The sequence below is a fragment of the Anarrhichthys ocellatus genome, unplaced genomic scaffold (genome assembly GCF_004355925.1).
Source record: "Anarrhichthys ocellatus isolate YVR2014 unplaced genomic scaffold, GSC_Weel_1.0 scaffold40, whole genome shotgun sequence".
Lineage (NCBI taxonomy): Eukaryota > Metazoa > Chordata > Actinopteri > Perciformes > Anarhichadidae > Anarrhichthys > Anarrhichthys ocellatus.
The window spans coordinates 1182040-1200327 of record NW_022280070.1 but is presented as its reverse complement, the minus strand read 5'-3'; the positions used below and the strand labels follow the sequence as shown (position 1 = coordinate 1200327).

Sequence of the window (18288 nt, the reverse complement as noted above, 5' to 3'; positions counted from 1 at the left end):
CCCCCCCCCCCCCCCCCCCCCCCGCCCTATGAAGTATTGAAGCCTTTTCTTATTGATTATCCTCTCCTGCACTCGCACCTGCTTTATTCTGCGTCTCTTTTTCGTCCCGTTTCCTTTTATAAATGTGTCTTTTACTGCTTTTTCTTTCTGATTTCCTCTGGATCTCTACCTTTTCTCTTCTTTTGCATTTCTGTTTTGGTGTGGTTTGGATTGCGCCTGCTCTGTGTTTTTGAAGTCATGAGTTCAGTGTCTCCAAGATGAGTTTGAGTCCTCTTCCAGTCCTCGGTTTTGATCTGATGCCGTTTGTGTTTTCATTAAGAGTTTATTGTTACTTAATGTCCGGAGTGTAGCCTTTGTCCAGGGGGGGAAGTGTTGGCGCCAGTGCAATTGAACTAAATGTTGAAATTTGAGTTGGATTTTTTTACTGTGAGTTGAGGAGGAGTTCATGATGTCATGTATGTATGATGTAGGTTCCACTTATTGAATGTTTCCATCAAGGAGAAGTCTCGGGATGGCTGTTCAGGCATTGTGTGCCACTTTAGCAGAATCAGATTTTTCTCCTATATGCGTGCTTTGTATGCCTTGCTTTTCCCTCCCATAATGCACCACTGTCCAAATACATCAAACGACATAAATTGGTAATGACGGCTACGGCAGGCAGGATAAACTGAGATGAATCCAGATTAATCCAGTCGAATCTGTTTGTTTGACTGGGGGTTTACGGGGGATTAGGGAACAACTAAGAGTCAAAATGGCGGAGGTATCTAATGTACTCTGTCTCTGTGCCCCGGAGTTAAGAAGGTTAACTGGAAGAAAGAGGAAATGTGGTAGGATTTAGACTGTGAGCCAGGGTTGTAACACCGGCTTGCCCTCGTCAGGCACTGTACGTGGCACAGGCTGAGTCATCAGAGCAGCTGACGTGCTTTCAAGCCAAACACTTTGAAAGGGTCACAGGTAGTAACACCTGCTCCTGATGGTTTTATATGTACAAAAAGAAACATCCTGCTATTTATATCTTTTCATGGTACAAAATACACTACAGGCTCTACAAAAGCAAAACTCCAGACTCATTATTCCTCCCAGTATCAAACACCTCTGTCCTTCTGTCAGACCTTCCACCAGTTTACACGTCAGTCGAGCTACTACGCGCCTGTTTCATGTTCCAAACACTGGAGTAAGGTTGAGGATTAGGACAGAGAGCAAGAGGTGAATCTACAGTGTGTGTGTGTGTGTGTGTGGGTGTGTGTGTGTGTGTTCATGGTAGAGTGACACCTGTGAAATTTCAAAAAAACGTTTTGACAATGACTGTAGTTCACATAATTACTGTAAATGTTTTCCTTTTTTTTTTTTTTTCTTTTTTTTACAATTAACCGATATAAATGAATATGTACGTATGAATAAATATATACCTATATTATTAAGACTTGTCTGGTTTTCACTCTGGTGTTGAGCTTGTTCTCTGTTTTATGGCCAGCGGTTGTTTTTTTGCGTTATCGGAGCAGCAGATGGCAGCCATGAGCCAGTCGTAATGATTCCTCCATCACTGCTGGTCTGATCTCAGCTCTCAGCTTGGTGACTCAGGATCTCTCAGCTTTTCAAAGAGACAAATGGATTTGCTTTACTCAGGAGTAAAGTGGAGTAAACCACCAGTTCCTAGACTAGGATACTTTGTTTACTTGAAGGACATCATGAAAATTATTCTGTCAGTTTTTACATTATTTTTATGGTCAGTCCTACTTTGTTTTATAATGTCTGTCGATGATTGTAGCTGTTCTTCAAAACACCACTTTGCGATGTTTGTAAAAATGCTTGAATTAGATGTTACAATTTATTTTTATTTGTGTTGTGCCAATATGAATATGCTTGGGATGGGTTGAATGCAGAAGTTAAATTTCATATGTACCTAATGTATTTAATGACTATAATCATTTTTTTTTATTTGTCTCATTTTTTGGATTTGCATCATAAGGAATGTAAACGGCAGCAACAAAAACAATTCTCTGGGCAGATAAGATAGCTGACATCTTCACATTAGAAATTCAACGTGAGGAAAACATTGTCCGTCAACTTTTGAGTGCGTTTGAGCATCATGACGTAAACGCAGACTCCACCTCCTCTCGTCCCACCAGAGTCCTGCAATGTCAATGTAAGTAGTGTAATAGTGTACAAAATGCATCGTCTCTGTGCAAAATCATGTTCTAAAGTTCATCTGAAGATAATACGATCAAGGGCACTAAAAAGACTGACAGACTTGCAAAATTGTGAACAGTTTATTCCTGAGATACATTGCACAAGTGTCTCTTTGATCATGGTAGGAACAGCATCAATTCTAAGAGCACAGATGGGTGTCTGTGGTTTAAAATGTGACTATTTGGGCGTTTCTGACACTGCATGCAGAGTCAAGTCTCTATGTTTGTGTGTTCCAACATACCCATGTCTGAGGCGAGAGCACAGATGAACAATCTGTATCAATTTATACCAGTGGAATGAGCAGCAGCTCTGGTCCTGTGACTACACCATGACGACCGCTGTCACGGCTGGGATCTGTCTTCCGCCGCATGGGGCTCATTTTCTTTCTCTCATCCTCCTATTGTATCTCCCGTCTCTCAATCACTGAGAGATCAGTGCGTTTCCCCTCCTGTTTTAATGCTCATGTTTAGCAGCCGTGTTCCGGCACCTGGGGTATCACATTGGAGGATGAAAGGGTGTCTCAGAGGGAGACGTGTGTGTGTGTGTGTGTGTGTGTGTGTGTGTGTGTGTGTGTTATTCATTCTCCTTCAGCAATTCTCTCAACTGTTCTGTGTTTTCTGCGTTTGAACACAGACGGATCAGATCACAGCTCACTGCACACTGCCCCACCAAGACATTGTGTTTTGGTTTATTTTTGGCAGCAAAGCCACAGCTACACAGACAACTTTTTGACTTGACTTTTGTTTATTTATTTATTTATTTTCCTTTCAGCAGTCACTCTGCTATCTGCTGTGCCCTGGCTCTGAGTGAAGCAATAATTAATGTGATAACTGAGGCTCTCTCCCTTTGTCTTCATTCTGTCTCCTTTCTACAAGCCACCCACGCACAACGACTTTCTTACAGCTTAGGGCAAACTTTGATGTCAGGCTTAGGTGAAATAATGCAGTGCAGATAGACTACACTACTTCAATCACATTTAAGTGTTTCCTCCCCGTCTCACAATGGTGCAGTACTGGCTTTGAAATACCACTTATTATGTTAAATCTACCAGTCTTTTTTTTTTATTTTTGTTTTTTTTACCTTAATCAGGTTAATGCAAAAATCAGTAGCTGTGACCACAACCATATTGCTTCATTCTCATTTGAGTTGTTCTAAAGAGGGCAATCAATAGAAACTCACCCCAGAAGACTGGTGAAACCAGGTAGGAAATGAGATTGCATTTGAAATCAGAAGTGCCGATCCTCTGGCCTTATTGTAGCTACAAATCATGCCATCCCTGGTGTAGCTTTAACTCTACAGGAAAGCACCTATAGCCTCTGTGTTTAGAGGGCAGGTGGGGAAATGACATGAAATTAATAACAGAGTTAAGCTTGGCTAAAAACTACCCCCCCCCGCAAAAAAAATTAAAAAAAATAGAAGTAGTGCAACTCATCCCATATGGGTCATTTTCTGCTATATAGGAGAAGATGACTGTGATGAATTGACTCACAATTTAATAGGCTGCAGAAAGTTCTGCAACAGCATCCTACACCCACTTCTGTCACGATAACAACCCTCTGACATTGATTCATAATAATGACTATGTTGTTTTTTACTGTATGTGGTGGCTGTACAGCGATATGAAACTCCTTGGCCATATAAATTAACCGACATGGGCTAGATGGTGTCATTAATTAACCTGTTGGAACTATTTGCAATGATGTAGTCACAGTTCATTTTAATTAGTATTTTTTTGTTTGTACCAAGGACGGCACAAAGTAAAAGTAAAGAGGTGCACTTTACCGCTTTGACGTAAAAAAAAAAAAAAGAAATCGAGCGAGAACATGAAGAGCGCTCATTCTACTTTTGTTGCAAACATTTATCCTCTCAAAGAGAAAAAGCATCTTTCTGTTTACGGATTGTGAGGTAGTCTATATTTGGGCTTGAAATAAGCCCCCGCCCACGGCCGTGGTCACCGATTCTGTCTAAATGAATCCTGGCAGAGTTGTAAAAATGGACCCAATCATGCACCTCAGACGCACGGGAAGGCGTGCCTCAGATTGCGCTTAAATTTAAGTGTGTGCAGTGGTGAAAGGCACAGCTCGCTTTGGATTTACACCCGCCCGGCGCCTTCCACAACACACGCTTTGTTTGGATCTAATCATACTAAGCATCGATGTTTTGCTGTTTTGAACCCTTTCTTAAAACTGTCGGACGGAATTGTTCCACATTGGAGTTTTCAGATGCGCTTCAAGGGACGATACAATTACTCTTCCATCCCGAATGCTTGTCCTTGCATGGCATGAGCGAAATATAAACAGCTGGTGTGTGTATGTTTAGAAACTCTTTCATCAACCTGCAGTCGGTGCGTGGAGGGCAAATGACCATAAGGCGTCCACCTCACAGCGCGCACACATTCCTGTGATGTGGGTCTGTCACACTTTGCCGAGCTTTTGTATGGCCGAAGCCGGGCATTTCCTACCGACTGGACACAGTTTGAGGAGTTAAAAGATTTTCTTTATTTTTTGTGTCTTTAACGACTCTGTCCACTACGGTGTCAATGATGACTGAGAACAATGAGATGGAGAGCGACTCTCAGCTCCAGCGCTCTCCAAGCACCATGTCCATCCAACCGATGTCATCCAAGGCAAGTACCCACAGCTTTGAGCTTTGTTCCGTTAAGACAATACTCTTTTATGTCCTACAGATATATGTCCTATAATCTCTGTAACGAGGAGAAATCGAATCTCAACTTCGCAGAACAGTTTCCTCCATAGAAAATTTAAGCTCAATAATTTTTGCTGAATAATAGGAGAGGTTATTTTACTTGTTATTCCTCCTTATTAATTCCGCCGGTTTGTGTAACATTCATTCTTCACAATTGCAACTGTATTAGTCATGACTGCGTCACTAGGTGTAACCACACACGTAAGGTGTGATGTCACTCTGTCTCTGTCTGCCTCTTTCTGTCTGCCTCTTCAAATTCACTTCCTGCACGCAGACACACACATACACACAAAGGGGATTTATGCTTCGCATTAATTCATACTTTGTATTTTAATGAGTATAATTTACGTGGTAGGGTGGTTACAATTAATGCTTTTCATAGTTATTATTGGGTGATCTGCTTTTTGGTTTTACTGACAAGTCATATCTTACTTTTCTGTTACATTACTGCACAGACACGCACGCACGCACGCAGGCACACACACGCTCAAATAACTTTATATTCTATGCTGCAAGAAAGTTTATATTGCAATAAGCATACATGGCCACATTTATATGTGCATTTTGTGCCTAATATAGAACGAGATCCCTTTCACCGCACAATGTGAGCCTCAAGTGCCCTTACAAAGTGTCCTTATATTCCATTCAATTTGTTGACTTCACTGTATAAACAAAGATTTTAAGGGCTGGCTTCCAAGTGCAGGGGCTGTAAACGCCTTCTCAATGCCTACTTTTTAATGGAAGGCTTTAAGGACACTTGATTCATTAGGCCCAAACACTTCATACAACTCTCTCAGCTGAGTCTCCGTCTCCACCTCTTGCCCCCCCCCGCCTCCCACACACAAACACAGTAAAGTGACACTCAGATGCTTCATCTAAGCATTGTGAGAACCATGAAAGTCGGCATTGTATTGAGCTTTCTCCAGTGTGCACCGCTCCATTTCCCCATTCCTCACCAGCTACTATAAAAGAAATTGGGCGACCTCCTGTGCCAAGCAGGCCCGATTATTATTCGCATGATTCATCGGCTAAATTCACCACATCACAACCATTTATATCACAAACTAATCGGGCTGGCCATTCAATCAGCAGCTCTGTTCCTATCCAATAGATTGATGCTGCTTTTGATGAACTCTAGGGCTCTGTGAAGAATAAAAGTGAATAGATTTCACTTGAACTTTCAGCTCCTGGCATAGCTCATATATGTTTGACGTGCAGGTGAAATGTTAATTGTAACATCTTTTGAACTTCCTTTAAATGCTCAGGATTCAATAGCTCCCCGCCACTTGAGGGTCATTGAGAATGTGCAGCTATAGAGGAGTCTATTAAGGAATCTTGTAGGAGAATACTGAAGTTGATGTCAGCATGGCTCTGATATGCACAGGTGTGGTCCCAGGAGGATTGAAAAAATCTCTTGCATCAATCTTCCACCCATATCTATTTTAAACACTTAATCAAGACCATTGCTAAGATACAAAAAACACACCGCCACAGGGTTTGATTTTTGAAGGAATCTAATCAGACACATAGGGCACACACATTAATTAGATAAGGATGACAGGGAGCTTGCTCTAATAACACACGCTCTCGGAAATCCACCAGCAGCACTTCCCCACAAAGATGGATATCAGAAATGAGGAACAGAGGGATATAGTGCCAGAGGATTAAGAGGAATGGAAGCATGGGCTTTCTCCCTGGTTCCCAACAATGTACTGGTCCATTGCCAAGACTCGCAGACATGTGATTGGTGGAGCAGATGAGACGCCTGAGCAGCAATCAACAGCCTATAGTGGCGCTCTTTGTGGAGAGCTGTTGGATTGCTCAGAGATGGTGACGCTTTGAGAGCATTTTCCTGTGATGGAAGTGCACAGGTAAACCTCTTCTTTTAGGATGAGTGCACAGGACCATCTCCGGGGCGCAGATATACTTAAAATAATACCCTCCAACATGTTTTTTAGAGACTGGTCCATTTGGCAGCTTGCCAACTGTGTGACAATAACATCACAATTCCTCCATGTGCCTCCTTTGGATTCTTCTTCCTCACTCAATGTGAGCACTTAAACACACACACAGCCGGCTGAGTGTTAAAAGGTCTGGAATTGCCTGCAGTGTGAAGATGAGAACTTGTCACTGCTCCAAAGCTAAATGACAAGTAGCTTAATAGTAACCCATACAGTTTGCGGCCAAGTTTTGTTAAGTAGATATTTCACACTGGTGCTTTCATGCTAACACTTGAGCACACAGAATGTTGAGTGATGGCAGCTTGATCCAAAGTAAAACCGCTGTAGCAATTTTTAAAGAAATGTGTTGATGATCTTCTACTCTGGAGATAGAGAGGGGTTTGCCAAAGTTGGTAGAATTCATCATCTGGGGACCATGAACACATGTGAAATAGTTCATAGCAATTATTTCAGATATTTCAGTCTGGACCAAAGTGGTAGACCGACAGACGGACGATGAGGTCTAAAGAAAGCGTGCGGGAAAAGCTGACAGGGGCATCAAAAATGGCGACAGGGCGTCTTGTCAGCACTGTGGAAAAGAAGGTGAATTAGGTCATTGATATTAAAAGTCTGGATCTATCATGTTCACATTTTTACCCAGGACAGTTTCAATTGTAGTTGCATACGGTCACTTAGCATAGTGAATGCTGAAGTGTTGCCAATAATCTGCAAGGATGATTTCTAGTGTCTTCTTTGTCATTTCACAAGTTAGTCTCCCAACATCTCTTTGAAACCACCCACATACATTTTGAGTTCACTTCACTTTTCATTAACTATCACGACACTGATCCTGAGTGACACGAGCAGGGGAGTATGTAGCAGAGGGAGGCCGAAGTGGGCCACGGTCTTCATTGATTAATGTAATGCCTTTACTGCTGTGATGTTTATTGATGTGACACTGCAGGGAAAGGTGTGAGCTGTTGAAATACTGGACTCTTTACAAGTAGCTACAAAGATAACTGGCTGTATATTTATTTGTTTATCGCCGACAAGCGGAAGAAAAGTATCTGTGAGGGAGATTTATCTGTTGCCGTCGATGCTCACTCAGAAATAACAATCCCCCCCCCCCCCCTCTCGTCAGACACTGACAGCCATTGTGTTGTGTGTGAACTGAAAAATGGGTGGATGATGAGTTACCAGGGCAAACCTTCATGGCGGGGTTAGCATAATGTGGGGGTGAAGAATTGCACTGCAGTGAGGGAAGTGGTTATACGATCCTCGCTACTATTTCACACACAGTTTATCCTCCATTAAACAATCATAGAGAGACGGGAAGAGAAGTCTGTGTGTATGAGCAAGCATGTGATTGTGTGTGCGTGTGCGTGCGTGCGCGTGCGCGTGCATGAGTGATAGGGACAGAACGATGGAAGCAGCCTGTGATTATGCATTTCTTATCTCTTATTCAGAGCGGGAATCTGCCGGGCTGCCGCGCATAATGACAAACTTCAGCCACGAAGGGAAACATTAGGACATGAAACTGGTTCACATTTTGATGTTAAAGTGTAGTAATAAAGGCCCAAGCTCAAAGATTTTACAATCTGTGTGATTCTTTAGTCTCTCCCTGTGATTTCTACTATTGTACTAAATCTTTCAGATTGTGATTTTAGCTCTGTTCGGTCACAGTTCTTTCCTGTCTCCTTATTTAAGGTGTACATCGCCTGCCCAAAACAGTGTCGCACTGTGAGGGTGTAAAAACCTCCTGTACCAAGTTGAGGGTGGTCATTTCCTCTGAAAGCACATATCCTGCTGATGATTTAGAAAATTGAGCCAGGAAACTGTGTCTTTCATAGCTCTGTTATCCTTCACGAGACTAAAATATCACTGAAACAAGGTCGGACACAGTGACGTCCACCACAGAGAGAAAAAAAAACTAATTGCGCACATTTTGTGTGTGTGACGAGCCCTACAGGGGGCACAAAGCTGGGAAGAATTTTAAAGTGGAAATTACTAGCTACAGAAAATAAAATACATGCACTTTGATACTGTGATTTAGAGCGCGGTGGAGGTGCATCTGTGTTGCAGTGGCTGTTTTTCTCCCCCTATTACTGCTGCACTTCTTTTCTTCTGCTGCTGACAACACAGAGGTCTTTGGCACGGTTCAGGAGTGAACACGGAGAGTGGTAGAATAAGAGAAAATTGGAGGAAAAAATTGGCGCAAATCTGTCAATTTAACACCCACGTACACCTGGCCACTCTAGTGATGTGACTGTTTGGCCGTTGGTTTAAGAGAGATACAAACAATGGGAGAGGCAGACCCTACAACCAAGACCTTTAAACCAGATTCCAGACTGAGAGAGTGTATTTTGACCTTTACGACCTCTAAACAAAGACACAGCTGGAAAACTGGAAAAGCCTTTCCTTTTGAAACGGTCTTGGCTGAATTATTGATAACAGTCCACACTAAAGCACATCATTGCCACAAGTTTATGGTGGCATTCCCAGTGGGACTGAGCCTTTGTTGCTCAGTTCTGACTTCTGGACAGGCTGGAGCATCCAATATACTGTATATATCTCAGCCTGGGCCCCAATGATGGAGGGGGGCCACATATTTGGATGAAATAAAAGCTTTATTATTGAATTATGTCTGCTCAAACCCTGCTGTCCCTCTATGGAGCATTGATTTTGGACATTTATGTTGGCTCCACGTGAGAACAACTGGGGTTTGGTATATGGATCGAAGATGTGAGAATTATGGTCTTTTACACGTTCGCTCAGGCACCTCGTCAAAATCTGCTCTACAGAGTATTGACTGTGTTGGCGATGCTTGTTTTTGGAGATGAAAGAAGATTGAGGCTGTTTTCATGACAGACATTGTCATGAAATTGCTGGGGATCAATAATACATATGGGACTAGATCATACATCACAACCAGGGTATCATCTGTGGCGTAGTTCGGTTGGGCTCATCGCCACCGGCCTCTCAGCTGTCTCCGAAATTCATGTGACCCGAATCAAATGTGGTATCACACTGGCTTTAACCATGATGCTCTCAGCTAATGTTCAAATGGAAGCTAGCGGAAATGCTTTTTAGGCTCGCACGCACACTAACAGATGATTAGATTAGCTGTAATTGAGACATGTGCTCTACCCGGAGCTGTTATGCCAGCACTCATCTGCTCTGATTGAGAGAGCTCAAGACTGTGATGCTGCATAGAAAGAGTGGAGACGTGTGTCAGAGCACTGCACCGTTAACAAACATGGTTTTTAAAGAATACATACCCCCTTTGTTTAAGGCATTCTTCTTAGAGTTAGATCTGTGATTGTTTTGAAAATCAGTAAGAACAACATTTGGTTTTCCAGGTTGTGAAAAAAGCTTTTGGCTGATGTACGTATATCTACCTCCAGCCCAACTTGCTCTCGCTCCTTACTAGAGACTGAGAAGTCTCTGACTCTTCTTTAATGACTTACTAAAACAGCAGAATGGCTTTTTAGAAAGCGAGTAAGTCATAATGAGTCATGAGATCATTGGAGGATTATAACTACTCATGTTTACAATACAATCTCATTTCTGGAGCTTTCCACAATCTTCGTCAGCAGATGGAGTTTGCCCAGTTGTCATAAAGTTGTACATGTTCAGATTTCCATTTTTCTGAGCACCTTAAAGGAAAGGTGATTTTACACATCAAAGTCTGTTTACAGGACTTATAAAACAAGTGTATAAAGCGTTTTGCTGCTCCAGAGGGTGCTGTGTGAATTTGATAACCCCCCCCCCCCCCCCCCCAAGTGATGTCCCTTAAGTCATCATTAGTTGGGTCTTAGCAGGTAACACTTTTTATGTTAACTCTAGTAGATTTAAATAAATGCTAAATATATATAAATCATTTTTTTCCTTCAAATTAGGAGTTGTGGATCTTCTACCAGAGGGTAAAAACTGCCTCCGTTTGTATCAATAATAAAGATAATTTACAGGAAGCATGTGCACTCAGTTACATGTACTTTTGTTTCTCCTGCTCTACTTTCATGTGTGCCTCACAAACACAAACTCAAATAGACAAACTGTTTTTGTATCTTATTCCCAGACGCGTGCAGCTGTAAACTGCATGTCCCTGTAAAGTGATTACATTTGGCGCTAAACAGAGAGGAAGCGCAGACAGGCAGAGCGTGTGCACCCAGAGCGTATGTGGCCTACTGATTATCTGTCTGCCTGTCTGTCTGTGTTGATTCATTCATTCCCTGCGACACGGCCACACCCTCCCGCTGCTCTCCCGCTGCTCTCCCGCTGCCACTGCATGTCAGGGTAACAAATGGCTGCCCACCCCTCAGGAAACTAGCATCATCGTCTGTACACAGAGCCAGAGGGAAACGTCAGGAAACATGCATTTATCTCCAGCCAATCAATGCTGGACGGCTGCAGAGAGCAGAGCTTACACACTGTTGCTGATGTTTTGTCATCTGATTGCTCGGCTTTTTGAAATGCAGCGACCGTCAATTATTGAAAACGGTTTGGTCAATGCCAATTACAAGATATAAGCACGGTTGGTCATGTCAATACACATGAGAGAGCGTACATGCAGTTTGACGTTGTTGGATGTTGTGGGCATGTGAGTTTGGCCCTGTGAGGAGGGATCCATTGGCCCTGTATGCTTAGTGAGCCTGTGGCTCGATCAATCGGTCCAACGAGCAGACTCCATCAGATTAAGAGCCCTGAAGATAGGCTGTTGACAGATGATAAGGCTGTGTAAACTGTCTTGTTTCATTTCACCACAATAGACCTCCTGCCACCACCTCGATGTATGGCCGTGAGTGTTGTCGATGAGAAAAGGCTTATCTTGTTTAACCATGGGCCAAACGCACAAGCTGCCCTATTAAATGTGACTGTGCAAAGGATATGCTTGGTCTTATACTAAAGGTATCTGAGCTATTAATGTGTTGTTTCCATATGTGGTGATATTGCAGATCAGACCAGAGTGTTGTGTTTATGGATGCCGGGATATTGCTTGTTCTGCCCTGAGGCCGTATTGGACATTTGTTATTGCTCCCAAATGTGCCACCGCATTCTTGTTTATCTTGTGTTTATTATAGTGTACATTCTTTCTCTCTCTCTGTGTCAATGTGTGTGTGTGTGTGTGTGTGTGTGTGTGTGTGTGTGTGTGTGTGTGTGTGTGTGCAGCTCCAGAGACTAAAGCGCTCGCTGTCCTTCAAGACCATCATGCGCAGTAAAAGCGTGGAGAACTTCTTCCAAAGGTCCTACAGCGACGCTCGCCTGCCCCCAGATTTCATCACTGACCCACCGCCTCCTTCTCCCCCACTGCTGCCTGGCTCTCCTCTCGTCGGCGAGCGCTCACCGTCCATTTCACCATCTCTAAGCCCCAACCCCTCCATCTGCTCCCACTCCCCCTCTCTCAGCCTTTCCCCATCACTGCCCATCAAGCCTCCCCGGCCTCAGATTACCCACTGTTTCCAGGACCATGTCTTTCGCAAGCCCACCAACTGCCAGCACTGCAAGCACATGATAGTGGGTAAGGTCCTCAATCTACTCCCTGGACTCTCTTTGCATTTTACAAGCCAGTCGCTTAGCACTTCTGGCCTCCCTCTTTGTTAACCTGGCATCCCATTTATAATGCGCATACACTTTGTTGATTTGCATACTACTATTATTACGAGTTCTACTCCTACTATTATAAAAACTTTCTGGCAGAAAGACTCTCGGCAAGCTAACTATTGTTACTATTATATACTTAAGTAGCATTTTCAACTTGGCTTGTTGTAAATAGCTGCCATGTGACTATTCTCACTCGGGTGCAAATAAACTAAAATTAGATTCAGGATTTGACTGTATGTCTTCATTGCAGCTCTCTCAGTGTTTACATATGTGAAAAAAGCATTGGATTATTAACAGGGATATAGTGCTGCAGATGCGTGAGCGCTCTCATCCCTAATTAGCCGCTCACAGTATTTCTGCTAAATCTACTTCCTGTCTCTATGATTGATTACAGACTGCAACCTGCTCCTTTGTGCCTGTGGTGTTTTTTTTGCATGTATTGTGGGTTTATTTATGTGATGCATCACTTTACTCTAGCTGTACTCCTCTGCAGTCCCCAAACGCAGTCCAGCCTCTATCTCCTTGTTACGCTGATTAGGCAGAATCCATGTTTGCTCTTACAAAGTAAAAGCAAATGTTGTTATCGAGCAATCAATTTAGCTTGTTTGTTGTTTCTGCTCCCTAAAAGACCTGTCGATGTCATGCCCATCTGCAACAAATCCAGAAATCTATTTATCTTTTGATTTGTAGGATGAAAGTGACTCAACCTCAATCGTTAAAGACATGCAAGAAACAACATTGCCTAACAAATGAAGGGGAAACATCTCAATCCTCAGAGGCTTTTATCACTGAAGTGCTTGAAACATGAAAAAGCAAGACGACTCGATGCCAAATCGATTATGATTGAAATATCTCCAGCTGGTGTCCAATCTCTCCAGGTTGTTTTGGAAGAGGAGCTGTTGATTATGAAGCTGTTAGTGTCGGTGCCAGCTTGATAATACGACAACATTTTATTACGTTCTCTACCTGAGCAGAAGGAAACCTGCTCATACGATCTGAAGGCCACTCTGGTTTGTTAGGATTTTCTCCCTATTGCAGATCTGCAGCCTGCTGTGTAGCCTTGTTTCATTTCCGTGGCTGCCTCCATGTCTGCCTTTCATCTGCTCTCATTCTCTCATCTTTGTCCCTCTCTGCAGGAAACTCCAAACAGGCTCTGCGGTGTAAAACATGCAAGATGGCTGCTCACCTGTGGTGCACCTCAGAACTATCGCAGCAGCCATGCTACGGGAAGGTGCGGAGATACTCACAGAACTTTGATGATTTGATTTGATGTATATAACATTGGTAGTTTTTTGTCAACATGATCACTGTATGTCTTGGTTTGCTCAATGTTCTGTCTGTGAATCAACTTTGTTTTGTTATTTTGCACCATTTTTGGCGCCAAGTAATCACTCCTGCAGTGTTCTTACAATGTAGGCCTACTTCACTTCAGACAGTGTGGGAGATTGTTCTTAGATTTCCTGTTTGTGACGTTCGTGTATGTGGTAATCTTGTCGTTGTCTGTTCATCCATGGTGACTATAACTACCCAGTTCCTCCGTTGTTGATTCCAAACAATCTGGAAATGTAAGAAACAAAAAACATGATACATTTCAGTCTGTTTGCAGGATATGCTCTCTGTTAGCATGTTTATCTAACAACCCAAGTTTCGCCACCTCAGTCCAGTCTTACCCCCAATTTATCTGTGTTTCCCCAGACATCACGCAGAATTTAACCTGCGTTTTGATAACAATTTCATGTGTTTTGTGGAACAGTCTTAAGTACAGTGTTTAAATACAAACAACATTCTCAGAAAAGTTTCAACCCACAGACGCCAACACTGGAGCTCTCGACCTGAGGAGTGTAGTGCACTTGGTAGCAAATTGGGAGTGATTTTAGACCAAGCCTTTGTGTTTATCTTCTAGTACAGGGCAGAGGACATTAGCATGCAGCAAGAGGCGAGACCTTCTGAGAGCCACTCGGACAATTTTAAGAGTGCTGTGTTCCAAACGGCTCCGTGTGGTTTGACAGACGAGCAGAAAGACGGAGAGACGGAGAGATAGGGGAATCACGAGGGCAGCGAAAGGCAAAAAAATATCACCAGAACAGAACCTGGGTATCTTCACCGGAACGAAGGTGTCACACAGTTTTGTTTTCTCATCAACATAATACGACAAACTGAGTGGCTCATTTGCAAGCCAAGGGAAAGACAAACTGATATCTCAGCTGAAACACGTACTCTGCTTAATTCAGTGTGAAATTGTACCCGTGCAGACACATAAGCATAATTACATGCCCATGTGTGTAAGCCATGTGCATACTGGTAAGCGGCTAAGTGAATTTCTTGTTCATAATTAGCAGCAAAGAGAGCTACATCTTGCCCCAGTTTGTGACTTGATGGCAGAAATTAGCACTTTTTCTGCAGCATATGTGTCTTGATGTGCTTCTGATTCAGTAATTCAGAAATAAGTCTATTAATAAAGTCTTAAAGGTACGACATGAGCCACTTTCACTTCAGCTCAGCCTATAAAAAAAGAAGTAAACTGTAAAATCCTTCTTTCTGTTCTCCTCCATTAGTCTGGAGCATTCAAGCGAAACTTCAGCTCGCCAATGCTCGTCAATGACCAGTTGTCTGTCGTCAAGGAAGTTCTGCCGAGCCAAGGTGAGCATACCCGTGTGTCTGTGTGCGTGGGCTTTATGAGTGAGTGCAAATGTGCATTATGTATGCGTCCCATGTGCTTTTGTTTTGTGATGTTGCTCTTGTAGCCTCGTTTATTTGTAGATTTTTGTGTGCTTGTGCATGCACTGTAATAAAACCAGAACTGTCTCCATCTCACCGGATGACCGAGGAGCATGAAGTGGGAAAATGTAAAGAGGAAGATCAAATTCAGCTTTTCTTGGAGGCTGACGGACGGTCTGCATCCTGAAAGTATGTGAATAGATATTTATAAGTTCTAATGTTTATGTTTTTATATTTCTGTTCATGCTTTGTACTGTATAGCCTTTGACCGATAAAGGGTTTTATTTTATTGTCTGGCACTTCAATTTGCATGTTTAAGCTACATCAACATTGAAGTGTTGCCTATTTTTTGATCGGTCTATACGTCCTAACTAGCTCTCTGCATCATAACATCCCTTCTGTTTTACCAAAAAAATGTAATTTTGAATACAAATCACATTTTTACTTTGTGGTGCACAATTATGGAAGTAAATAAATCTGACGTTTCCTTGTTGTCTCTTTGTGAAGTACAAACGTGTTGCTACAAGCACAGACTGTTGTGTCCTCAAAGTACCTGAATTTGTTCTTCCAATCACCATCTTCTCTGATTGGGAGCTTGTTATTCTTTGAAATACCTTTTGGACGAACATCTGTGTAGGTGTTACAGTCCCTTCATCTCATATACGGTGTGCCTCGCTGAATCAGGGTTAGCACCTCGTACTGTCACTTCCTTGCTCTATCTATGATTCAGGGCACAATTGATCTACAGCCCTGTCATCACCCATGAGCTGAGCACCATAACGCCTGGGACTCTGCCAGAGCCAGCTGAGACTGCAACCTGCCAAACTCACAATCACACGTTGCAAAGTGTCCTCGTAATCAAGCAAACTAAAGGCTTGGTAAAATACTGAGCTCATGTTTACACATATTAATATTAGATGCCATTTTTAGGAAAGGATACTTATAGACCCTGTAATTTCCCATCAACTTTTGTCAGAGCAGTTTATTCTGTCATATTAAACCTCATTTATAAGGGTGAGAGTCTAATGGCTTCAGGAGTGAAGTACTTAACAGTTAACGCTCTAGTGCAGTTAACGCTCTAGTGCAGTTAACGCTCTAGGTTACAATCTTTTTACAGAAGAATAACAGCTGTGTTAGGTTAAAGTCAAAGTCAAAGAGGAAACAAACTGCCAAACTGTGGTTGTTATTGAATTGAACGTTCAAGATAATAATTTGTCAAAGTAAGCTGAAGTCACAAGAGCCAATGGGGATGAAGGTACATATGAAGACCGATATTAAGCCATATCATATATAGAATCCTCATGTCTGCACTGCAGAGAGAGCTGAAGGTCAGCGACTCGGTAAGAGTAATTATTTGGAGTACAGTCTCTGAGCACAAATTTCTACTGTTTACTCTCTTCCTCTGCAATTAATTGCTCTTTGTAGAAAGGCCTGCATCAGTGAAAATGCGGCAGTCAATTTAAAGCACACTAGAGCTTTATCACCTCGGAATACTCGCATGTATCTAGTCGCACTAGACATTCTTGCTGCAGAATTTCTATTTAATTTATCACGAGAGCATGGACGCGCTGACTTCAATATTAAACTGAATATTATTATGACTTCATCCTTCCAACACACACACACACACACACACACACACACACACACAGCACTTCTGGCCCTGCAGAAAAAAAACATCATTCTGTCTTCATTCGACTGGTGTTGAGCTGGACAGAAAGAGGAGCAGCAAATTGAATTCCTATCTTCAGAAATACTCTGATAGCACTACCATCTACATGAAATGTAGCAATGAAGCCTTGCTGAGGGTTTCCATATTTAAATCTCATCTCTACTCATCTACAGCTCCAGATATATTCCAGCTATTAAAACTAAGACATATCTCCTGCCAATAAGTAAATGTATAAAGAAATCAAATCGTGTAGAATTATTGGAATGTCTTGGTGTCTCATTAACTTTTGGCTGATGTCCTCTGTCAGATCTAACGTGGGTCCAGGACTGACTGTGTTACTACAGTTATATTTAGACCCTCTGGTTCCTCCAGATTGTCATAGTAATAATGATGCACAGTGTTATCTCCGTGGGTAGTCCAAATTGTGTGCGAAACTGTGTCTTTGCTTGAATAATTTACAGTTGTGTTTGTAAATATAGTGAACATAAGCGTGTGCGTGCATTGGTTTTATGACTGTGTATGTGGTTTCAGAGGCTGTGCGGATGCGTGTAGATCCCGTGTATGCCGCCTTGCGCTACGGGACGTCCTTGGCACAGATGAGCCGCTCCAGTTTTGGCAGTTTGTCAGAGTCGCCAACACGCAGCCTGGTATGACATCGTCGCCTTGTGGTTAAGGGTAGAGGACAGTTGAATCAGTGTGATTAAGACATAAAGTTTTTACGACATTGGTCCATTGGTCAACTCACTGGTGAAATGTTGAGACCATAGAAACAGACGTGCAGTGATTTGTAGCGCCACACTCCCTAGTTTATAGCTCTGACAAATTTTGTAAAACCGCTACAAATCAGCTCCAAATAATTGCGAGGATTGGCCGGATGATATTAAAGGTTAAGGATTGCGCTCTAAAGGTATAGTTTAACATTTGGGGTCGGAATTAAATGAGCAGATTGATTTCATGTCTGCACAGTAGAGCGGGATCAATCTTCTCTTCTCATCTATTGAATTGAATGAGAGTAAATGAGGCAAAAACAATTCCTTGAAAATTAATTAAGGCTTTTCAAAAGTTTCCTCTCTTTTGAGGGCATTTTAGTCCCCTACTTACTGTAAATCCAACTTGGCATATGGTGAAGTGTTGTAATTGAGCACCAGGCTATCATCTATCTATGAAGAGTACTGTATAATGAATGACACTGTGGTCTCTGTGTTCCTCTCATTAAACATGTAGTTGAACCAGTGTGCAAATTGTCCTAAACCCCCACTTGTTTCATACATGACGCATATATATATATATATCTATATATCTATATATATATATATATCTATATATCTATATATATATATCTATATATAATATATATCTATCTATCTATATATATCTATCTATATATATATCTATCTATATATATATCTATCTATATCTATATCTATATATATCTATATCTATATATATCTATATCTATAT

The 18288-nt window shown here is 42.1% G+C and overlaps 1 protein-coding gene across 3 annotated transcripts in view; it reads left to right on the top strand.

The window, feature by feature from the left end:
- The first annotated feature begins 4236 nt into the window (after positions 1–4236).
- LOC116394592 (SH3 and cysteine-rich domain-containing protein 2-like) overlaps positions 4237–18288 on the top strand; it is a 26372-nt gene continuing 12320 nt past the window's right edge. For 2 of the 3 annotated variants that reach the window (XR_004213474.1, XM_031867805.1), the window contains exons 1-5: positions 4237–4816; positions 12006–12354; positions 13574–13668; positions 14993–15077; positions 17359–17474. Coding sequence is in view for 2 of the 3 variants with exons in the window: in XM_031867805.1 (XP_031723665.1) it covers positions 4730–4816; positions 12006–12354; positions 13574–13668; positions 14993–15077; positions 17359–17474 (732 nt within the window). In the remaining variant the exon portion in view is untranslated. The remainder of the gene's footprint in view (positions 4817–12005; positions 12355–13573; positions 13669–14992; positions 15078–17358; positions 17475–18288) is intronic. The other variant, XM_031867806.1, reaches the window with a different exon arrangement.